Source organism: Arachis ipaensis, chromosome B1 (genome assembly GCF_059453495.1).
Source record: "Arachis ipaensis isolate K30076 ecotype BB chromosome B1, ASM5945349v1, whole genome shotgun sequence".
NCBI classification, from domain to species: domain Eukaryota; kingdom Viridiplantae; phylum Streptophyta; class Magnoliopsida; order Fabales; family Fabaceae; genus Arachis; species Arachis ipaensis.
Genome location: NC_142436.1, coordinates 147,739,901 through 147,764,691, shown reverse-complemented (window position 1 = coordinate 147,764,691; position 24,791 = coordinate 147,739,901). Strand labels below are relative to the sequence as shown.

Below are 24,791 nucleotides of genomic sequence, written 5' to 3'. Positions count from 1 at the left end.
CAGGCCCTCTGAATGGGAACTTTGAGATGGCCAATAATAACTTGCTAAATGGCAAGTTATTATTTAAATAAATAATTATATAAAATTTTAATTAATTATATTAAATAATTATAATAATTAATTATATTAAATAATTATATTTTTATTTAATTAATAATTTATATTAATTATTTAAATAATAATTAAATCATAATTAATTTATTAATAATTAAAATAATTAATTAGATTAAATAATTAAATTTTTATTTAATTAATAATTTATATTAATTATTTATTGAAAGAGGACTTGATTGAACACATATGGCAATTTCACAATGTTTGTCGTCAACTATAGAGTTTAATTATGTTTTTTTTGTATTAATTAATTTTACAAATTAGTGTAATCCCAAATTATATATTGTGTATTATTGTTATATATGAATTTATTTAATATTAATATCTTTTAATAGTGAATTATTTTTAAATTTATAAATTTAAATTATATTATTGAAAAAAATTAATTACATTAATTTTAAGTATTTTAATTGATTAATTAAGTGGGACCACAACAGGGTCTAACGTTAGTTCCTCCTAATGGAGAAGAGAGGGATGCTTTGAGTTCCTATTTACTGTTTATGACGTAAAAGCTGATGTGGAGTTACTTTTTATGACAGATGGGCCACAAATAGGAACTGGAATGAGTTCCCTACAGGAGATGGTCTTAAACCACTCGGCCAATGTAACACCCTCACTATCAGAAGTCACGCTTCCGGCTGCGCTACTCTGATAGCAAGAAGTATTACGACTACTTTACATACTAAATATTAAAATAGGAGCATGTGACTCGATACTGTATCGCTGATTTCTATGAAAACTGAAAATAAATACTTTATCTTAAGAAAAATACAAGCAGGCATAGATTCATATACAAGACTCCTTACATAATATCTCATAATATAATGAAAAATATAAAATATACAACTCCTATCCCTCTTACAGACTTGTAATAACAAAGACGAGGGAAAATAAAATAATCTAATTAACAAAACAACATATAAATCAAACGCAGTATAACTTCTCTTAATGCTTCTTCATCTGGTTCCTGAAAAAGTAAAGCTATAGGGGGTGAGAACCTAATCACACGGTCTCACTACGGAATTTCAAAGTTGTCATAAGAAGATATTTAATAAGAAAACTATTTTCAAACTCAGTGACTATCATTGCCTTATGAATCTTTTAAAAACCAATAGGTAATCGTTCAAAACCTTTTCAAAGAAATAATGTTAAATCTTTCAGAAATCCGAAACCTTTCATTTCTTATAAGAAAATCTCAATCAGAAACCAACCACGCAATCAAACAACACAATCATTAATTCAGCACCAAAGTTCATTCTCAAATGTAGCATGCCAGGACAAACACAGGCAAGACAGACAAGAAAAGCACAAGTAGGTAGCAGTTACAGCAAATAGTTCAAGTAGCAGTTAAGAACAGTTTAACAATTAGGCAAACCAAAACAAGTTCAAACCCAAGCAAAGCATACAAATGCATATGATGTATGCCTGTCCTATGGCTGATGAGGCTCATCTGTCGGTTATCCAGCCAACCCGACAAGTCTAAATTGTTCTTAGACTATCCCCCGACGTGCATCCCCAAGAGTCTATGCATAGCTTTTTCTCAAATAATCAATATTGCTCAATGGGGGTAACATTCCCGAGAATTTATATAGTGCCCGGTCACACTTACGTCGTAGGGTCAATAGAGTATCAAATTTTCAATCTAGTACACGTGGTGGCAAGCCACGACACTTAATCCAGGGAACCTCGTATCTCAGATATTTCAAATTTATAAGCCATATGAATAATTCAAAGATCATATCTCAACATTCTCAACATCATAATCATTCATCAATCCAAATCTCATTTCCAAATTCATTCAAAAATCATATTTCAAAGAAAATCCTCATCAATCCTCATCATCCTTCTTTCCATCCCGTCCATTAACAATCCCAATTCAAAACATAATTCTTTCTTTGATAAATAAAGAAATCTTAAAACATATAATGTTTAAAAACAAATCTTTTTAATTAATTACTTCAAATAAAACTTCCAATTTTATAAAATTTCGGCAGCATCTCCTCTAAAACTTGGACACTGCCACCCTTTTTGGGTCCCATCCAAATATTTCTCAAACCTTTTTTTCAACTATTTCCAAATCTCAAACATTTTCCAGAGTTGAACCAGTTCCAATATCAAATTATTTTCAAATCAAACCAATTCTAACAATAGAACTCTTTTTAAAATCAAATCAGTTCAAATATTAAATCATTTATAAAATCAGACCAACTCACAATCAAACCGCTTTAACTCCAAACCAAGGAAAATCACTTCTCATAATAATCAAGTAATTAACTTTTCAAACCCATTTTCTTATCAATAGCCGTACATTACTCAAGCAATCAAACAACCAATAATCCAGTCCAACAAACCATCACATCCACAAGACAAATATAATCAAATAAGTATATCTCTTTGCATCAATATCTATTTATCACAACTCTGTAATGTAAAATATATTTTAAGGAAAATCCCTACCTCGAATAATCGAAACCCATAAACCAAACGCATCAAGAGGCCCTTTCTTTTCGGCCCGCAATCAGTGGCAGCTGCAGCCTCAGCTCCAAACCGCTTATGCAGCAACCACAACTCCTCTAATCATAGCAGAAAATCATTTTAAACACAGAAATTAATTCACTTGCATTAATCCACTAAACTCATCAGGTTCTCAATCTCAAAATACTTTAACTTTAAAACAATCTCCTACCTCAATTACTCAAGTTCGCATAAACCTATTGTAACAACTCACTTTCCTTTTAATTCATGGCATCCACTTCGACTGCCTCTTCAAACAACAGCGACGATAGAACAACACCGCGAGGCAGCTACAAAACGACAATAGCGGTAAATCTAATAATCTACTGTGGTTTAAGGCTGAGTAAGGATACAAGGGAACATTTATGTGAAGTTTGACAGTTAATTAATGAAACATTATAGCGAGACAAGGCGCGACAGAATAACCTTATCAGAGGAACATGAGACTGGAATTGCAGCAGCTCCGACGACCCTCACCGGCAAGAACAGAACTGGCGGTAACTTCAAGGGGCTGAGATAGCAAACCCTAAGAAACAGAAGTGGAATTTTGGAGTAGCAGCAATGGCACTGGTGGCCCAAAGCAGCAAGAACGCGACGCCGGCTCACCTCCCGTGACGGCAAGCTCCACCGACGGCAGAGGCGCAGCCAGAAGCTTCGGTAGCGACGGATCTAGTGGTGGTTCAGACGAAGACGATGCCGGCGACTGGGCGAAACTGCCTCCGACGGCGCACTGGTCTCCTTCCTCCTCCTCTCTTTAATCGCGTCACTTCCTCTCTCCGCGGCGGTGGCACGGCAGCAGTGACGAGCTTCAGCGGCGGCGAATCGCTGGCAACGGAGGTTTCGCAGTGGTGAACGGCTTCTCCTCCTCTGTGCGCGTTCTGCTCCTCTCTTCCACCAATCAGCGACAGCAATGCGGATAGGGTACGGCGGTGCAGACGGCAGCAGCTCCCTCTCTCTCTAACGCGTCGCTCTCTCTCCCCTTGGTTCTCTCGCGATGGTGGTGCGGCGCGACGGCAACGGAGCGGCGGCGCGGCGGTGACGACTGCACGCGGTCCCCCTCCTTCCCGGTCTCCCTTTTTCCCCATATCTCTTCCTCTCTGCCCTAACCATTTCTTTCTTTCTTTTTCTTTCTTGCTTTCTACTGTTGCTGCCGTATGTTTGATTAAAAAAGGGAAACAAGGGCGGCTAGGAGTAGCTTAGAAGGAATTAGGGATTTTTGTTTCAATTAGGGTTTTATTTTGGGAAATTAGAGTTAGGGTAAAATTCATATGAGTAATATAACAATTTTATAAAATTAAGAGTAATAGGATAATTAAAAATTTATTTTAACCCAACACTAATATTTATTAAAAAAAATACTATTTAATTATCAACTTACAAATTATTTTTAAATAAATATTCTATTCGATTTTAGAGATAATATAATTAATTTCCTTTATTCATAAAATTAAAGTATTAAGTTCTCAAATCACAATTATTTAAATCAAACCATGTAAATTCTTATTATTCTACAATTTCTAAATTTTATAATTTAAATATGAAAATTATCCAATAATTATAAAATTAGATAAAATTAATAATCAAAAGTTGATTTAGTTAGCTTTAATAAAATAATTTCTAAAATTAAAATCTTTAATAAATAAATAAACTGAAATTGACTCATAACAAGATCTTTCAAAAGTTTCGAATCTTACATCCTACCCACCTTATAAAAATTTTTGTTCTCGAAAATTAAAGTAATATACAAAATACTACATAGTTTTAATGGTTTGCTTTTGAATATTTTAGAAAAGCAAAATGTCTTGATATATATATATATATATATATATATATATATATATATATATATATATATATATATATATATATATTTTCAAATTCCGGTCAAGCCACAATACTTATATATAAGAAAAGAGTGTGGTGTAAAGCAAAAATTATAAGATAGACTCAAAACAGAGAGGTTACATGGTGACAACATTAAGGGCTTAACATAGCTCACCATCGCGACTCCCAACTGTACTTTATCGCAGAATTCATCTGAGAGTTTTCAACTTCAATTATTTCTCAAACCCACACTCGGTCACAAGCATAACATCGACAAAACTCTTTCGCATAGAACACAGCTCCATAACATTTTGTGGTATCGCACATTTACAAGTTTTACCGTTCGCATTCACAAACCGTGTCCTACGAATTAACGTATTACTTGCCGTATCTAAGATCGCACGTGACATTGAGACAAATTTTGAGTTTACTCATAAGGATACAAGACCTCAGAAAGGAAGGATAAGTGACAAGGACAGCACTCACAAGGATTTGAAAAACTGCTGAGATCACAAGTACACAAGGATATACAAGCAATGAAGGATGTTGGGACGAAAATCAAATTACAAGTTTAAGAAAAGATCTCAAATCAAAAAAATTCAACAGAAACATTAAGGAGAAAACAGTGCAGCAGTTTGAAACAAAACTAAACCGAGTCAAAGAAGTATGAGATCGTAGGAGAAAAATAACTAAATCCAATGATAATGCTCACAAAATTTTAAAAGTATGGTTAGAAACGTCTTCGAATACATTGTTCATAACAAATGAAAAACTTAAGGAAAAATCATTTCATGTTCTAAAAGAGAAAATGAGTAACAAACATCCTTCAAAAGATTAATAAAAACGTAAATGTGGCATTATTTCAATATAAATTCAAGTGGAAATAGATTACACAAAGTTTGTAAATGGAAAGATTAATTTGGGTAAAAGAAAAATTGTATTTTCTCTTCTTTTTCAAGTATGCATGAAAACTATGATCTTGTTGGAAGAAAACCTGAGATAAAGTTTTGCTTATAAGAGGAAAAGAAGATGCATTACAATGAAACAAATTTAAATCACATACAAAAATTTTCAAAGTAAGGGAGTGTAAACTAAGTTAAAAGCGATTTTATTAAAACTTCAAGAGATGGTTGTGTCGCTCCAAAACAAATTCAAGTTACAGCAAAGAGAGGCACTGCTCAAGTAAAGGAATGCAAAGTCAAGAACAACCTTGCATAAAAATAAATCAAACCTTGTTTAAAAAGGTTTTAAAAAAAAAGTTTAAAACAATCCAAGAATATACTAGAAATCACACTTTATAAGGATATTCAATAATATTAAGGTGCATTATGTATGTTCAAAGAGATACAAATTGCAGGAAGAGAAGAATAAGAGACAAGGATAAGATTCATCTGAATTTGGAAGGAGGTGTAGGATTACAACTAAGCAACAATGTATAGACATAAGAAAATGTTGCAGAAAGTGTTATTGCTCATCCTAACAGGAAGTATTGAATCTAAGAACTCCAAAGAAAACAAGAGAAGGGTAGTGGTAAATTAGATCAAAACAAACTGAAACCAAATTAGAGAAGCACAAAGTTCACATAAATATGAAGGAATGATTCTAGTCACCAACAAACTAGAATGGTCAAAAGTCGTGAAGTATGTCAGAAGAAAGAATTGAAATACAAATAGGAAAGAATTTCGATTTCAAAGAACTTCAATAGAAATCCTAAAAGAGAACAGAACGATTATTTAAAAATTCAAAAGAATTGGTAAAAATATAAATATTGCGTCATATTAAAACAATTTCAAGTCGAACTAGATTATGCAAGATTTGTGAAATGAAAATTAGTTAGGCTAAGGATAAAATATTTTCTGAAAAACCTTAAAAGACATTTTACATAATCAAATAAGAATTTGCATTTGCATAAAAATAAATGCGAGGTTGGTAGGAAATCAAGCTGTAATTCTAGGGAGGAATTTGAATTTAAGAACTTCAAAAGGAACAATCAAGAGGAAGAACGGTGCACTTTTTTTAACCAAATCTAAGCTGGGTTGAAAAGAATACTAAAAATCAATGGTAGCGTCCACAAGGAATGGATAAACTCAAAAAGAAATGAATTCACTTTTTCAAAAAAAAAATATAAAAGGTATTGTATCAAAACAACTTAGATTAAAATTAGATAAGCAAAATTTATAAAATAGAACTTAATCAAGTTATGACCAGAGATATTTTTTTCAAAAATCTTGAAAAAAATACTTAGATGCAAAATCTCATAAGAATATGTATAAAAATTGTGATAAAATTAGAAGTAAATCAAGTTCTAGTCAATGAAGAAAATCCAAAATAGAAATTGTTTTCACATATCTATAGAAAAAATAGATGGAGTATTGCAGATAAACATATTTAAACCATATAAAATTTCTTTAATCCATGTAGAAAAGTATATGCTAAATTAAGAGTGATCTCATTAAAAATTCATAGGGTGGTTGTGAAACAGAATTTGGTAGGGAAAGAGTCAATTCAAAACTTTTTCAATCTAAAACAAGAACCTTAGGAATAGACTGTACGGGATGATGCATTTCACCAACACAAGCTCAGTTTACGTCAAGGAGATACACAGATCACAAAGCAGTCAAGGTTAGGAACTATGATGTCGAAAATTTAAGAGATAATCAAGAATATGATCAAATCAAAGTATACATTAAGTATAACGCAAAAGAAGCAAGTTACATAATTAGCTTAGTTTGAACCGTAACTTTCAAGGTTCAAACCGCTCAAGACTTAAGGATCATACATCACACCAAAACAGGTTTAAGATCTGATCAATGAGAACAAGATTTCATGAAGATGAACATAGTCAATAATAAAGATGGATATGTTTTGAAAGTCTCAGGTAGATCCTCAGGAATACAACGAAAAAAGGTTATAGACGAATAATAAAATATGGTTAGAGAATGGTCAAATCATGGTTCAAAAAAGAAACCCGAGTCAAGGAACTTCCATGAGAATAGTAAAGAAGAAACAATATGCCAACCTAAGCAACGTGAACAAGAATCATTAGTTGAAACCAAGCACAAAAAGCGCAAATTCTAGTATTCCCGAACCACGTGACTCGTATTATCTATTACTTATCAATTCCAATTCGCCTATAATTACTTATTAACTTTCCCGTTCACATAAGTCATCAACATTAAGTTGGCCAGACTTAACATTAACAGATATGCAACGGTAAGCTAACAGTGTTAATTGATAGGCAATCATGTGCATAAAACTTTAATTCTCGTTATCTAAACGAGACCTATTACATGACAGATGCTCAGAGTATCCAATTGAAGCATAGTCGGTCCATTCCTCAAGCTCTACAAGAAGGACCGCTTTGATACCATAATGTAACACCCTCACTATCAGAAGTCATGCTTCCGGCTACGCTACTCTGATAGCAAGAAGTATTACGACTACTTTACATACTAAATATTAAAATAGGAGCCTGTGACTCGATACTGTATCGCTGATTTCTTTGAAAACCGGAAATAAATACTTTATCTTAAGAAAAATACAAGCAGGCATAGATTCATATACAAGACTCCTTACATAATATCTCATAATATAATGAAAAATATAAAATATACAACTCCTATCCCTCTTACAGACTTGTAATAACAAAGACGAGGGAAAACAAAATAATCAAATTAACACAACAACATATAAATCAAACGCAGTATAACTTCTCTTAATGCTTCTTCATCCGGTTCCTGAAAAGGTAAAGCTGTAGGGGGGTGATAATCTAACCACACGGTCTCACCACGGAGTTTCAAAGTTGTCATAAGAAGATATTTAAAAAGAAAACTGTTTTCAAGCTCAGTGACTATCATTGCCTTATGAATCTTTTAAAAACCAATAGGTAATCGTTCAAAACCTTTTCAAAGAAATAATGTTAAATATTTCAGAAATCCAAAACCTTTCCTTTCTTATAAGAAAATCTCAATCAGAAACCAACCACGCAATCAAACAACACAATCATTAATTTAGCACCAAAGTTCATTCTCAAATATAGCACGCCAGGACAAACACAGGCAAGACAGACAAGGAAAGCACAAGTAGGTAGCAGTTACAGCAAATAGTTCAAGTAGTAGTTAAGAACAGTTTAACAATTAGGCAAACCAAAACAAGTTCAAACCCAAGCAAAGCATACAAATGCATATGATGCATGCCTGTCCTATGACTGATGAGGCTCATCTGTCGGTTATCTAGCCAACCCGACAAGTCTGAATTGTCCTTAGACTGTCCCCCGACGTGCATCCCCAAGAGTCTATGCATAGCTTTTTCTCAAATAATCAATATTGCTCAATGGGGGTAACATTCCCGAGAATTTATATAGTGCCCGGTCACACTTACGTCGTAGAGTCAACAGAGTATCGAGTTTTCAATCTGGTACACGTGGTGGCAAGCCACGGCACTTAATCCAGGGAACCTCGTATCTCAGATATTTCAAATTTATAAGCCATATGAATAATTCAAAGATCATATCTCAACATTCTCAACATCATAATCATTCATCAATCCAAATCTCATTTCCAAATTCATTCAAAAATCATATTTCAAAGAAAATCCTCATCAATCCTCATCATCCTTCTTTCCATCCCGTCCATTAACAATCCCAATTCAAAACATAATTCTTTCTTTGATAAATAAAGCAATCTTAAAACATATAATGTTTAAAAACAAATCTTTTTAATTAATTACTTCAAATAAAACTTCCAATTTTATAAAATTTCGGCAGCATCTCCTCTAAAACTCGGACACTGCCACCCTTTTTAGGTCCCATCCAAACATTTCTCAAACATTTCCAAATCTCAAACATTTTCTAGAGTTGAACCAGTTCCAATATCAAATTATTTTCAAATCAAACCAATTCTAACAATAGAACTCTTTTTAAAATCAAATCAATTCAAATATTAAATCATTTATAAAATCAGACCAACTCACAATCAAACCGCTTTAACTCCAAACCAAGGAAAACCATTTCTCATAATAATCAAGTAATTAACTTTTCAAACCCATTTTCTTATCAACAGCCGTCCATTACTCAAGCAATCAAACAACCAATAATCCAGTCCAACAAACCATCACATCCACAAGACAAATATAATCACAGAAGTATATCTCTTTGCATCAATATCTATTTATCACAACTCTGTAATGTAAAATATATTTTAAGGAAAACCCCTACCTCGAATAATCGAAACCCATAAACCAAACGCATCAAGAGGCCCTTTCTTTTCGGCCCGCAATCAGTGGCAGCTGCAGCCTCAGCTCCAAACTGCTTACGCAGCAACCACAACTCTTCTAATCATAGCAGAAAATCATTTTAAACACAGAAATTAATTCACTTGCATTAATCCACTAAACTCATCAGGTACTCAATCTCAAAATACTTTAACTTTAAAACAATCTCCTACCTCAATTACTCAAGTTCGCATAAACCTATTGTAACAACTCCCTTTCCTTTTAATTCATGGCAGCCACTTCGACTGCCTCTTCCAACAACAGCGACCATGGAACAACACCGCGAGGCTGCTACAAAACGACAATAGCGGTAAATCTAATAATCTACTGTGGTTTGACAGAATAACCTTATCAGAGGAACAAGAGACTGGAATTGCGGCAGCTCCGACGACCCTCACCGGCAAGAACAGAACCGGCGGTAACTTCAAGGGACTGAGATAGCAAACCCTAAGAAAAAGAAGTGGAATTTTGGAGTAGCAGCAGTGGCACTGGTGGCCCAAAGCAGCAAGAACGCGATGCCGGCTCACCTCCCATGACGGCAAGCTCCGCCGATGGCAGAGGCGCAGCTAGAAGCTTCGGTAGCGATGGATCTGGTGGTGGTTCAGACGAAGACGACGCCGGCGACTGGGCAAAACTGCCTCCGACGGTGCACGGGTCTCCTTCCTCCTCCTCTCTTTAATCGCGTCACTTCCTCTCTCCGCGGCGGTGGCACGGCAGCAGTGACGAGCTTCAGCGGCGGCGAATCACTGGCAACGGAGGTTTCGCAGTGGTGAACGGCTTCTCCTCCTCGGTGCGCGTTCTGCTCCTCCCTTCCACCAATCAGCGACGACAACGCAGATAAGGTACGGCAGTGCAGACGGCAGCAGCTCCCTCTCTCTCTAACGCGTCGCTCTCTCTCCCCTTGGTTCTCTCGCGATGGTGGTGCGGTGCGACAGCGGCGGCGCGGCGGTGACGACTGCACGCGGTCCCCCTCCTTCCCGGTCTCCCTTTTTCCCCATATCTCTTCCTCTCTGCCCTAACCATTTCTTTCTTTCTTTTTCTTTCTTGCTTTCTACTGTTGCTGCCGTATGTTTGATTAAAAAAGGGAAACAAGGGCGGCTAGGAGTAGCTTAGAAGGAATTAGGGATTTTTGTTTCAATTAGGGTTTTATTTTAGGAAATTAGAGTTAGGGTAAAATTCATATGAGTAATATAACAATTTTATAAAATTAAGAGTAATAGGATAATTAAAAATTTATTTTAACCCAACACTAATATTTATTAAAAAAATACTATTTAATTATCAACTTACAAATTATTTTTAAATAAATATTCTATTCGATTTTAGAGATAATATAATTAATTTCCTTTATTCATAAAATTAAAGTATTAAGTTCTCAAATCATAATTATTTAAATCAAACCATGTAAATTCTTTTTATTCTACAATTCCTAAATTTTATAATTTAAATATGAATTATAAAATTTGATAAAATTAATTATCAAAACTTGATTTAGTTAGCTTTAATAAAATAATTTCTAAAATTAAAATCTTTAATAAATAAATAAACTGAAATTGACTCATAACAAGATCTTTCAAAAGTTTTGGATCTTACAGCCAACACGTTCCTCATTAACATGTACAACAAAAGATAATTATATACTAACTTTCAATGAATTTTATTTTTTATTTTTTTTAAACATGAATTCTCATTGATACCAAATTTAATATATTAATTGTGTTATGTTTTTTTTTCTCTCTTATTCTTTTAAATTAAACAAGTATTTTATACTAATAATTAATTTATTATCTTTTTTGCATCATAAATTATATCTAGAAATTGATATTTAATTGTTATTAATATTTTTGTTAAAACATATATTTTAAGTTTTAATTTTTAATTTTATTTTTATAATTTTATTTAATTATGACCGGGTCAACCGAGTGAACTAGCGACTCACCGGTTGACCCAGTGACCTAGTCATATGACCGAGTTAATTACCGGTTCGATTCTGATAACTATGGTTATAATTTCAATTAATTGAATCTTAAAAAAAGTAATGTGAAATTCAATTACTTCTAATTGATTGAATTATTAATAAATATGATTTTTTTTATTTTTACGGATATAATGTATTAAAGAATAAAAAATTTATTAATTTGTATTATTAAAATATTTATAAAAATTACTACTAATAAATAATTTATTTCGTTATTTTTGTTTTTAATTATTAATAAATATGATAAATAAATAATAAAATAATAATTTATAAAATAAATAACAAATTTTATAATTAAAAAATAAATAAAAATTAATTTATAATTAAAATTAAATAAAAAATTATTTAAAAATTATTTAAAAATTTAAAAAATATATTTTATTATTAAGACTATTTAATAGTCTAAATATTATGGGATCCTCCAATTCTTTGCGGACAATCTAATACGCGGATGTCCAACATTAGCTTTCTTAGTTATTCTTTGATTAACTAATTATGAAAAAGAAACGACAAAACATACAAACTTGATGCTTCTCTCTGACACACCGTTATTACTCCATGCACTACCATTTTTGGCAACATTATGTCACTCCAGCAACTTGCAACAAGTCCTCACATGTAGATAATGTTTGTGCCGATAAAAATGCATTCTAATTATTTTTGTGTTGATTAAAATATTTTTAAATTTTATTATTGATAAAAATATTTTTAAATTATCTTAGAATATGACAAAAATATTCATGTGACAAAAAAAATAGAGTAGGTCTCTAATCACAACATAACAGTTTTTTAGATTTTTAAATTATTTGAAGACATTTTGATCAATAATAAAATTTAAGTATTTTTTTTAATAAAAAAATAATTCAATTGCATTTTGTTGGTTTACCTAAGTATTATTATTTTATTTTGACTGAAAATCATTCTTTTTGACAATGATATTGCAGCATTCTTACAAGAAAATTGCCATTTAAAAATGGATTTCTACTATAAATTGGACTAGCGATTGCTATATATTCTCGTTCAAATAAAGATACTACAATTGGAACTTGTTACGGCCTGGCCCAAGATCCCCGCGGGTCAACCCGACCCGAGTTCCACCCGGTCCGGCCACGCATCCTGTAACCGACCCGGACACGCGTTCTGTACGGCTCGCACTCAGCTATGGGACAGCATCTTTTAGGGTATGGGCTTGTCCCCATGGGGCCCACCACTGACATGTATATAAGGGGAAGACTGGCTCTTCCCCCGAGGTACGTCACGTTCCTACACCACCCTCTTTCCGCCTGCACATATTCTGACAAAAGCGTCGGAGTGCCTTTGCAGGTGGCATCCCCCCCTTTTTCCACACGAAGTGCTCGGTACCTCGCACCTCCCGGACCTGAAGACCGTGACCAGACGAGCCCCTTCCATCACTCCGAATCCTGACCCGAACCGTCCGGTAACCGACCTACCGAACATTGGCGCCGTCTGTGGGGATCTCGTCCATGGACTTCGTGCTAGTCCAAACTGGGACAGGCTGCGAGGCAGCGCCTCCCGTGCCTGGGGGAGGCGCCGTTGCGGTGGAAACTCGGCAACAACAGAGGTCGGCCCCAAGGGACGCGACGCAAACTCACGAGAGACGCCCCTTCGGGGGGACAGGCGACAACCACGCCAGGATAATGCAAGAGCTGCGCCATAGGATGCAAGACTTAGAACGCAGGCTAGCAGAAAGAGAACGCGACCAACGCTTCCCGGAGCAGAGCCCCACCCGCTCCCATTCAAGGAGCCGCTCGAGGCGCACACCCAGCCCCCAATACGAGTCGGAGAGCACTGGGGGACGGGGGCGCGCCAGAAGAAGAACTCGGGACCCCATCATTTACGCCCGACACTAAAGGCGGCGTGCGTCAAACAGGGGCGAAGAGGACGCCCGTCGGGAGAACGACGAGTCGAGAAGAACTACCCGGGGACCCGTGATAATAGGAGCGACCCCTTTCCACCATTCCGTACTCGAGGTCCGGCTGCCGAAACACTTTGACAAGCCAACGGACATGAAGTATGATGGAACACAAGATCCCCTGGAACACTTAACGGCCTTTGAGGCCAGGATGAACCTAGAAGGGGTGGGAGACGAGGTCAGATGTCGCGCCTTCCCGGTCACCTTGGCGGGCCCAGCGATACGGTGGTTCAAAAACCTCCCGCAGGGCTCGGTGACCCAATTCTCCGACATCAGCCACGCCTTCTTGGCTCAATTCACGACCAGGATTGTCAAAGCCAAACACCCAATCAATTTGCTAGGGGTGACACAGAGACCCGGGGAGCCGACCAGGAAGTACCTGGACCGTTTCAATGACGAGTGCTTGGAAATTGACGGTCTGACGGACTCGGTGACAAGTTTGTGCTTGACGAACGGGCTCTTGAATGAGGACTTCAGGAAACACCTTACCACAAAGCCCGTTTGGACAATGCAAGAGATCCAGTGCGTGGCCAAAGAGTACATCAACGACGAAGAAGTCAGCCGGGTCGTGGCTGCCAATAAACGGCAGCCCGCCTACAACCAAGCCTGGCACTATGAAGGCAGAGAAAAACCAAAGGAACACGTCAGGGACGGCGGTCCGAGTAAAGCACCCAAACCGTTCCCCCGAGTTGGGAAGTTCACCAACTATACGCCCCTCACGGCATCAATCACCGAAGTTTACCAACAGATAGCGGAAAAGGGGATACTGTCAAAGCCCCGACCTCTGAAGGACAGGACGGGAGGAAACAAGAACCTCTACTGCGAGTATCACAAGGGTTACGGGCACAAGACCCAAGACTGCTTTGACCTAAAAAACGCCCTGGAACAAGCTATCAGGGATGGGAAACTTGCCGACTTCTCCCACCTTATAAGGGAGCCAAGGAGACGCAACCGGGACCACGATAGCGAAGACAGATCCCGGTCAACAAGGCGACGACAGGAACCAGAGGGTGACGACCACGGCCTTACGGTGGTAAACGTGGTAACGGCCAGGAATACCGCCCCAAGGTCAAAGTCGGCGCAGAAAAAAGACGCTAAGGTCCTAGCGGTCTCCACCTCGTCTGTTAGAAGTTTCCGAGGTCTCCCACCCATCTCCTTCGGCCCAGAGGACCAATGGTTTGACGAGGCGCCGGAAAGTCCGCCCATGGTCATCACGGCCAGGGTCGGAACGGGCCTCGTCAAACGAATCCTGGTAGATACGGGGGCAGACTCAAACATCATGTTTCGAAACGTTTTCGATGCCCTGGGACTCAGAGACGCCGACCTGATGACCCACCAGCACGGTGTGGTAGGGTTGGGGGACCACTTCATCAAGCCGGATGGAATCATCTCACTCCCGACCTCTGTGGGACAGGGGCAGAAGCGACGAACAGTCATGGCGGACTTTGTAATATTACGAGATTCCACGGCTTATAACATCATCCTGGGGAGAAAAACCATCAACGACGACGGATCCATAGGATCCATCAAAGGCGACTTGGAAACGGCGGTCGCTTGCGACCACGCCAGCCTTTCTCTCAGGAAAAAGTCCAAAGAAGCATCTGGGGTCTTCCTTGCCGACATGGACGCCAGGATAGACGACAAACCCAGACCAGAGCCAGAAGGAGACTTGGAAAAGTTCAGGGTCGGCGAGGAGGACGATAAATTCACATTCATAAACAGAAACCTCCCCCATGAGATGAAGGAGCCTTTGATGGAAATGATCAGGACTAATGCCGACCTCTTTGCCTGGACGCCTGCCGATATGCCCGGGATAGATCCCCAGCTCATATCGCATCATCTGGCCGTCAAGGCGGGAACCAAGCCAGTGGCCCAGAGGAGGAGAAAAATGTCGCAGGAAAGGGCAGAAGAGGTAGCCAGGCAGATGGCCAGCCTCCTAGAAGCATGGTTCATCCGGGAACTGGACTATTCGACCTGGTTGTCGAACGTGGTCCTGGTTAAAAAGCACAATGGGAGATGGAGAATGTGCGTGGACTACTCTGACCTCAACAAGGCGTGTCCCAAGGACTGCTACCCCCTGCCTAACATTGACGCACTCGTCGATGCAGCGGCGGGGTACCGGTATCTGAGCTTCATGGATGCCTACTCAGGATACAATCAGATACCGATGCACCGACCCGACGAGGAAAAAACGGCGTTCATAACGCCAGGGGGAATCTATTGTTACAGGGTAATGCCTTTTGGTTTGAAAAACGCTGGGGCCATGTACCAAAGGCTGATGAATAAGATATTCAGTGAACTCATAGGCAAAACAGTAGAAGTCTACGTGAATGACATACTCGCGAAGACCAGATATGCGATCATACAAGGACAACTGTTCAAAAAGGGACTCAGCCAGCCCCTATTGAAATGTTTACACCCCGACCAGACGGACTATGTACTTAGAGAAGTCCACGAGGGGTGTTGCGGGCACCACATCGGGGGTAAAGCCCTAGCGAGGAAGCTCATCTGAGCCGGGTACTATTGGCCGACAATGATGAAAGACTCAAAGAAATTTGTCAAAAGGTGCATAAAGTGTCAACAAAACGCCAACTTCCACAAGGCACCGGCCTCCGAGCTGAGTTCACTAACGACCACTCGACCTTTCAGTCAATGGGGAGTGGACCTCCTGGGACCTTTCCCAGTCGGCCCAGGACAAGTCAAATACCTCATTGTCGCCATTGATTACTACACCAAATGGGTAGGGGCTGAACCACTGGCCACAATATCGTCCTCCAACTGCCGGAAGTTCATGTGGAGGCAGGTGATAACCCGTTTCGGTATCCCAGAGGTCGTCATCTCGGATAATGGGACACAGTTCACGGACAAGAAGTTCACGGAATTCCTCTCTGGCCTGGGGATAAAACAGAGGTTCTCCTCGGTAGAGCATCCCCAGACGAATGGGCAAGTAGAAGCCGCAAACAAAGTCATCCTACTTGGCTTAAAGAAGCGCCTAGATAACAAGAAAGGAGCATGGGCCGACGAGCTCGCTTCTGTCCTATGGTCCTACCGAACAACCGAGCAAAGCGCCACGGGCGAAACCCCTTTCCGCCTAACATACGGGGTCGACGCGGTGATACCCGTCGAAATCGACGAGCCAAGCCCCCGGCTACTACTCGCAGGTGTGAACGAAGCGGTGGAAAAGGACCTGGTGGAGGAGACAAGAGAGATGGCTCACTTATCAGAAACGGCGTTAAAACAAAGAATAGCCCTGCGTTACAACACTAAAGTCCTCAGAAGAGATTTCGAGGAAAGAGACCTCGTCCTACGACGCAACGACGTCGGCGTGCCGACCTAGGGAGAAGGGAAGCTGGCAGCAAATTGGGAAGGTCCCTACAGGATTAAAGAGGTGCTCGGAAAAGGTGCCTACAAGCTCGAAAGACTCGACGGCAAGGAAATACCTAGAACATGGAACGCGGGTAACCTAAGAAGGTTCTACTCATGACCAGACGACTCACCGACCTGAGAACCTAAACAGATAGTAAATACTTGCTCTGTTCGCATGATAATTTACCTTTTTATTTTATCAAATACTCGCCATATTGATTAATTTGCCTATCTAACGATTAACTCTTACTTGTCAAAAATTTTCGTACTTGTCTACCACTTCCCTACGTGTGCCGCGGACGAGCGCACCTTAAAACGGCAAACCGGGACTGATCACCCCGGGGGCCATCTTCCTTACGGCCAAAGCCAATGACGGCGACAACACGACCACGGCGGTCCAAGCCATAACAAACATAAAACGGGAAAACGGGCGTGAGCCCACCCCCGAGAGAAATAACGGCAACAAATATAGTAAACGGCAGCCCGGGCAAACGACTGAATAAGCATAATTTATAAAGTGTCAAAACAAAAAACGAGCAATAAGTTGTTCAGTAAATGCGCGACAAAATATCCCAAGTTACAAGATCTCACTTCCTCGGCATGTCAACAATCTTTCCGTCCTGGATAGTCTTGAAAATGCCAATTGCCGACGTGTCGAAATCAGGAGCTACGATCTTTAGCTAAGCCTTCAGGGCATCTTCGGTCATGGAGATCGCGTTCTTCCCTTGCTCCTTGGTCACTTTGAGCTTCTTCTTAAGCTCTGCGGCTTCAGCTTTAGCGGTTTTTGCCTCTGAGACGGCTTGTTCCCGCTCTTTCTCCAAGGCGGCAACCCGACCCTGAGCGGCATTCAGCTGACCCTCCAAGGTCATCTCACGTTCGACCAGTCGGGCCACGGTCTCATCGGACGCCTTCAACTTCTCCGCAACGGACGACGCTTTCTCCTCAGAAGCACTGAGCTTTTCCCCCATCTCGGACAGCTGGCCCTGGAGCAGTTCAACTTGGACCTTGAAGTCATTGTTCGCTTTGACAGAGGACTCGAGCTTCCTCCGGAGCGCCTCCATTCCCGACAACTCGAATTCAGCCTTTCGAGCTATCACGACTCCACAAAGCAAGGTCCGGTACATCCACCTCGCCTGCCCGGACAGCTCAGTCCCATGAAAATGCTCCTCCGTCCCGGGTATCAGCTGCGAGTCAATAAATTTGGTAGCATCAAAGTTCCTTTCCATTATAGTGAGGGCCCCTTCCGGGCTGGAAGACATCCTCCGCCTCTTGGGAGTATAGATGAGCTCCACATCACTGTCCGGCAGGGGGTAAAGGACGCATGCCCTTCAACGAACACCTCCTCACGAATAGGAGAAGCCTGGGCCCCTGTAGTCTGTTTCTCCAACACGCCGGTATCCTGGGGAGAAGGCACAGCCTGATTCTCCTTCTCCCCAGAAGGACCCTCCGACCTCCCGGCATCCTTTTCTTCGGCATTCTCGTCGTCCCTCGCTTCAAAAAAAGTCTTCATCAAATTCTCAAGTCCGGTCACGGTAGCGGACATTTCCACTGCAGCAAACAACAGACGCATTAGTCGTTAGATCGGGTAAAGAAAACAACAATAAACAAATGAAGGCAAGCAAACAAGACAACTCACGGATATAGCTCCTAGCGACCTCCCGTTCACCCATGAGGAGATGGGGGTTCACGGGGTTCTTTTCAAAAATAGCAGAAAGTACATCAGCTATTTGCTTATCTACGGGCGACAACCTTTTATACGTCACCTTAATGAAAGAGTTCGACCCCGCCCCAAAACTCCAATAAGTTGGGATAAGGCGCTCCCCCTCTAACGACAACCAAAAGGGGTGGCGACCTTTGACGAGGCGAACTTTGAAGTACTTATCTTTGAATCCATGGTAGGAGTCCTCGAAGAGGCCGAATATTCTCCTACCCTGGGCAGATCGGAAAGAAAAGAACCCTTTCCTAGCTTTCCCTTGTTTGGAAGGATTAGTAAGATTGAAGAAGAAGAGGAAGACGTCCACCGACACCGGTAGCTCGAGGTATTCGCAAACCAATTCGAAACAGCGGATTGAGGCCCAGATGTTTGGATGGAGCTGTGAGGGGGAGACGGATATCCGGTTGAGGAGCGCCATTTGGAAATCAAAAAGCGGTATCCGAACGCCGACTTGTGTGAACATGGATTTGTAGAACCAAATCCAATCGGGGACACGAGGAGAGTGGAAATTGATCTCATAAATACGCTCGTTGGGGGCAGGAACAGCGGCCTCATAGTTGACCTCCTCGTCTGTTCCCCCACACAAGTAACCGGCTTGCCGGAACTCGGTCAACTCCGCCAGATCCATTTGGTTGGGCGAGTCATTTATATCGGAAGTTACCCAGGCATACGGGTCGTAGGCCGCGCCAGATGCAGAAGCCCGGGAGACAATGCGAGGCATACCTACAGCGGGGTACCACTCCGTCAGTCTATGAGGTCGGGAGCCCATAAAAACCCAAAAACTACACCTTTTCAAACTCAAATCATGGCCAAATACGGTTAAAAGCTACGCCTATCACGCAAATCACCTAAAAACCTACCCAGGAATGGTACCCCTCCCTTAATTCATCTACCCCAGCATTGGAAAGTCATTCGGCAAAAGTAAACCAAGCATGCAACAATCACAAACAGCAACTACGCAGCAGCAAAACATAGTGTGAACACAAGAGAATAGGAACCAAGAATTACCTGAATTGGTTGCAAGAACTTGAGAACCAAAAAAGAGGTACGAGAGGGCTCGAACAAGAGATTTTGGATATCAGGGAGAGAGGAAGGTGAAAATAGCAGGAGTAGGAGAAAAAGAGAAAGAAACTGTTTAAAAACCACCACTAGGAGCGCGAAAAGAAGCAGGGGCAAAATGGTCTTTGCGCACGGAATTTTTTAACTTATTATGAGCATTTAATGCTCAGCGCGAAGAACGAAGCGACAAACGGACGCCTCAGCAAACCAAAAGACACGCGCGCAAGAGACGCGTCTTCTCCACGGTCAGCCGATTCGACAACAACACACGAAACGGGAACATCACGCGCCACCAATAGCCCTCACGACCATCACTGGCGCGTCGGGGGCACTGTTACGGCCTGGCCCAAGATCCCCGCGGGTCAACCCGACCCGAGCTCCACCCCGTCCGGCCACGCATCCTGTAACCGACCCGGACACGCGTTCTGTACGGCTCGCACTCAGCTATGGGACAGCATCTTTTAGGGTATGGGCCTGTCCCCATGGGGCCCACCACTGACATGTATATAAGGGAAAGACTGGCTCTTCCCCCGAGGTACGTCACGTTCCTACACCACCCTCTTTCCGCCTGCACATATTCTGACAAAAGCGTCGGAGTGCCTTTGCAGGTGGCATCCCCCCTTTTTCCACACGAAGTGCTCGGTACCTCGCACCTCCCGGACCGGAAGACCGTGACCAGACGAGCCCCTTCCATCACTCCGAATCCTGACCCGAACCGTCCGGTAACCGACCTACCGAACAGAACTTTACTATCCAATTCCCCTCCAATATTTTGCAGCATATACTATAAAACGTCCACTCTACTCTCTACATTAAAAATTTGTGATTGGCCTGAACCACAACAATGAAACTTATCCTTCTCCTGATGAAGCTGAATCTCACAAGTGTCTTAACTCTTATACCATTACTGAATAGGATGATACTGAGCTGATATCCTCCTTGGTGACAATTTGCGCAGTATGTAGAGGACTAAAGCTGAAGGTAGCACCTCAACCACCTATATTTTCAAATATGAACAAGCTAAGTGAGTTCCCAATTCTTAGAAACTAAAATTCTGGCAGCTATCAATAAAAAATGGGATCATGCTCAGCAGTGTACCAAGTAGTAGATCAAGTCCAAAAGAGGATGATAGAAAACATCAAGAGATGCATCTGAATCGAATGCAGATAGAAAACCCTGCGTGTGCATGCATAAGTGTCATTAAGAAACAAAATCGTATACTATATATACTGCATTATTCTATATGGTCCATGTATGTCAAGAAAACGGTTATCACTTACCATAACACATCTTATCAGAAAACAGGTGAAACAAATAGCTGTGACAGATCCAACCTGCAATATAATGTCACAACTTAATTGATATGAACAAATCTTCTTAGATTCATTTGTTAAATGAGTAATTTATATATCACAAACTACAGAATTCGATATTGTATCGATCAAAATGTCTATCCTTAAAAAGGCTCAAGTCTTAATTTGTTGTCATTTAAGAAATAATTACTTTGAAGCACAACACAAAACAACTGCATGAAAATGCACAGGTAAAACTCATTCCTCCACATCATTTGCTTGAAAAGATTTTGAAGTGAAGTACCATTTGAATTTTAGAAGTGAAAGCTAGACATGACAAACAGAAATTGTTAAAGGAATAAGGTAAGGATACCTCATGAAGTTTCTTCCTTCTCCCTCTAGATTCGATAGGGAAATGCTTCAGCATGATAAATAATCTAGCAAACATTTCACATATTCCAGCGGCCCATGTCAACCACAAATCACCAGTGACTAAATGAAACTGAGGTGTACAAGTATTCAAATAAGACAATGCAGAAACCTCACCTTCCTCCATATAGCAAGAAGCCTAATGCAGCCATAAATGACACAACTGAGGAAAAGAAAAATCTCACTTTAGAAAATGTATATGCATAAACCAACCAACCATTCATACAGAAAGCTAACCTGCAATAAATATCTTTCCGATGAATATCACAACAGTGTTGTCATCTATCCAAAGGTATATCCAAATACAAATCTGAACACAGAATCACATTTTAGTATACATTCCTTTCAGCTAAAAAACTGGAAAAAGATTTTACTAGCTTCACATAATTATGCAGAAAATACTTGAAAACAATAGAATAAGATAGGTATCTACCTGAATAAAATACAAGGCACCATTTATTGAAATATAAACTATCTTGAGCTTATCGGTAGGTAAGCTCCTTGCCTGTTTAATCATTGAAACAAACTCAGACACTCTTTTCTTTTTTCTTTTTGTTTCAGCATAACTTAATTCTGTTAATTGTTAATTGAACTAAAATGCCTGATCAAATTGAAGTAGAAGAAGAAGCTAGAGTTGCCTGGTGATAAATTTCTGCCCAGAAAAGAACAAGAAGTGTATAGGTAGAGAAGAACAGTAGGCCCGGCAGATCTAACAGCACCAAAACCAATACCTAATTATTCAACATTGAACAGTAAACATGTAAGTATAAAAGGCAGCATTGGAGCAGAATAGACCTAAAGTTGAAGCAAGCATAAAAAGAAGAAACCTTGGGACGCAAAAGAAAAACCAGCTTGTGTAATCCAAAGACGAGTGCGCGAACTGTGCATTGTGAAAATGGCAAGAGAAAGCAAAAGATTAAATGCGAGAAGAAAGACCTCCGTTGACAATGAAGTTCATAAGATGGAAAATCTTTTGGGTAGTCCAGCCATATTGAGGAACTCTGAGTTCAATTCTTACCAATTGAATCTGCAGACTGCAGTGTATGAGTGTTGGTCAAAGAAATGGAGGAAGAAGGAGGGCGGAGAGGGGAACTTACGAGGGCGAGGGAGGAGACGAGAGCATAAGCAGCGCAGAGTATGTAGAAAAACAGCGTCCTGCCAGAGAGTTGAGTTGCTGTTGTTAGCATGGTGATGGTGCCATTGCCACTGGCGCCACCGCAAATACAAAAAGGATGCAGTGTCCATGGCAGCTTAATTGGAAAGGGAAAAGGAGGGATTACGGTTTCATGAATAATGAATTAATGATGATGCAATCTCTCTACCAAACAGTCTTCTCTCTCCCGCTCTCTCAGCTACCAACTGCTTTTGGCGCTCTCTTTCTTAACGCTCAACTAAGCTTCAATTCTTTGCTTTGCCAATTTTCTTTCTTTTAAAACCAACAGATTAATAATTGAAAACGACAACAGAATCATCCCCGCCTGTGGGAGGCACTTTTTTATTTTTCTGACTGTAGGTTGCTGAATGTGGCGCCAAGATAAGTGTTGATGTTGACCCTTTTAATTGTTAATCATATCGTTTTATCGCAGAGAAGCATCAACAATCGGATCCGTGGCGCAATGGTAGCGCGTCTGACTCCAGATCAGAAGGTTGCGTGTTTGATTCACGTCGGGTTTAATTCCCAGGATCCATTAATTTTGGTCTTTTTGTTGTTTTCTTTCCGACCCTTAATTATTGAGCATGAGGGGAAACTGTCGTATGTTGAGACCCTTTATTCTAAAACCAACTTTTAATATCCAGAAACCCAGCTTGAATAGATGAATAGATGAAAAATGAAATAGTTGCTTCAAATTCCACTTTTATGTTTGTACCTTTTGTTTACCCCGCATAATAGCTTCCTAAATTAAATTATCTTAACATATATTACTTTTACTTCAAATTATTTCTAACTAAAGTCAAACTCAAGCTAATTAGTCCCATCCCAATAATTTTCTTTCACCTCACATAGCTGTAAAGTTGGACACTAGAATGCATATTCGAACAAGTTTGTTAGAGTTTAAACTATGAAAAACACTTTAAAGTTTCCATTGGAATAAGTATACATTTATAAATTTTGTTTTCAAACATGCTCCGAAAGATGATAACGCTAACATATGTACCCATGATAGATCGAAACTGATCTTATACCCACGAGAGTTGCCCTCCGTGTGACAAAAATACCATGTTTTGGTTAAGTGCTTGCTTCGTTATTATCCGAACCTACATGGCACCCCAACCCACCAAAACCCTATCCCTCTTTAATTCTATTTCTAATTTCAACCACCTATTCCTCTTTCATGACGGCAGCTTCCTCCTCCTCTGCCGCCACTGTTGCTCTTCCGTTACTTGGCACTATCGCTTCATCCCCGCGCTTTTCTTCCCAAATCCCAACTCTCCCTCTTTTCCAAACCCCCCTCCATCAAAAGCAAGCTTTGGAATTACTTGGCACTTTTGTCCAAAGAAAAAAAAAAGCACAAAGTGAATGTGAATAATATTACTCTCAAGAAAAGCACTTGAACTCCGAAGGCAAAAACTCGTGTATAAATAAAAGTTGGTTTTGAACAACAAAAATACGAACACATATCCTACTACTTTTACACTACTCTAGCAAATAATAATGGCTTTGCTTAATCTCTTTTCCATCTTCATGCTTTTACCCTCATCATTTGAGGCTTCACTTTCATCAACATCGAAGCATCGAAACCCAAGATCTGAACCCCATTATGCTTTTACCCTCATCATTTGAGGCTTCACTTTCATCAGCATCGAAGCATCGAAACCCAAGATCTGAACCCCATTATTGCACAAGCCTGCATGAACATCGAAAACCAAAACTCAGGCCTCGCCAACATCCAAAACGAGCTCGTCAAGATCGGCCCCCAAGCCCCACTTCTGTGTTGAGCGCCGCACTCGGTGAGAAAAGTTCACCACGTTCTCCGTGAGCAACCGCGAGCAACTAGACATAGAGGACTGTAAGGAGCTTCTACACTATTCCGTTTCGGAGCTGGCAAGGTCCATGGGAGGGATGAGAAGAATCCGTAGCGGAGATACAAGCACGTAATAGGGTTGATAGATGGTGGTGATTTTGCGGAAAGTTGAGCGCCAGCGATGGAGAAGGGTTTGAAAAAGAGGGAGAGTTGGGAAAGAGAGCGTGAGGATGAGACGAAGGTGCAAAGGGACGGAAGAGCGGGGGTGGCGACAGAGGAGGAGGAAGCTGCCACCATGAAATAGGGATAGATGGTTGAAATTAGAAATGAAAAT

At 40.1% G+C, this 24,791-nt stretch overlaps 2 protein-coding genes and 1 non-coding gene across 6 annotated transcripts; 1 reads left to right on the top strand and 2 right to left on the bottom strand.

The window, feature by feature from the left end:
- Positions 1–1,052: 1,052 nt before the first annotated feature.
- LOC107620226 (tobamovirus multiplication protein 1-like) lies at positions 1,053–24,712 on the bottom strand. 4 transcript variants are annotated; one of them, XM_088502114.1, is made up of 12 exons: positions 22,592–24,712; positions 22,431–22,521; positions 22,322–22,374; positions 22,133–22,225; positions 21,928–21,999; positions 21,732–21,804; positions 21,612–21,657; positions 21,439–21,502; positions 21,054–21,107; positions 20,872–20,949; positions 20,668–20,770; positions 1,053–1,081 (listed from the first exon to the last, which is right to left on the bottom strand). In XM_088502114.1, exons 1-11 carry the CDS (start codon positions 22,679–22,681, stop codon positions 20,678–20,680), a joined length of 807 nt encoding a protein of 268 aa, XP_088358240.1. In that variant the 5' UTR covers positions 22,682–24,712; the 3' UTR covers positions 1,053–1,081; positions 20,668–20,677. The 4 variants fall into 4 exon arrangements, with proteins under 4 accessions (XP_088358240.1, XP_088358239.1, XP_088358241.1 ...); XM_088502113.1 differs by lacking the exon at positions 1,053–1,081 and having other exon boundaries at positions 20,559–20,770; XM_088502115.1 differs by lacking the exon at positions 1,053–1,081 and having other exon boundaries at positions 20,559–20,770; positions 22,513–24,712.
- Positions 12,574–20,415, bottom strand: LOC110263781 (uncharacterized). The gene is made up of 2 exons (XM_021105562.2): positions 18,637–20,415; positions 12,574–18,548 (listed from the first exon to the last, which is right to left on the bottom strand). Exons 1-2 carry the CDS (start codon positions 19,481–19,483, stop codon positions 18,226–18,228), a joined length of 1,170 nt encoding a protein of 389 aa, XP_020961221.1. The 5' UTR covers positions 19,484–20,415; the 3' UTR covers positions 12,574–18,225.
- Positions 23,097–23,168, top strand: TRNAW-CCA (transfer RNA tryptophan (anticodon CCA)). Its single transcript has one exon. It is a non-coding gene; the product is annotated as a tRNA-Trp (tRNA).
- Positions 24,713–24,791: the final 79 nt, after the last annotated feature.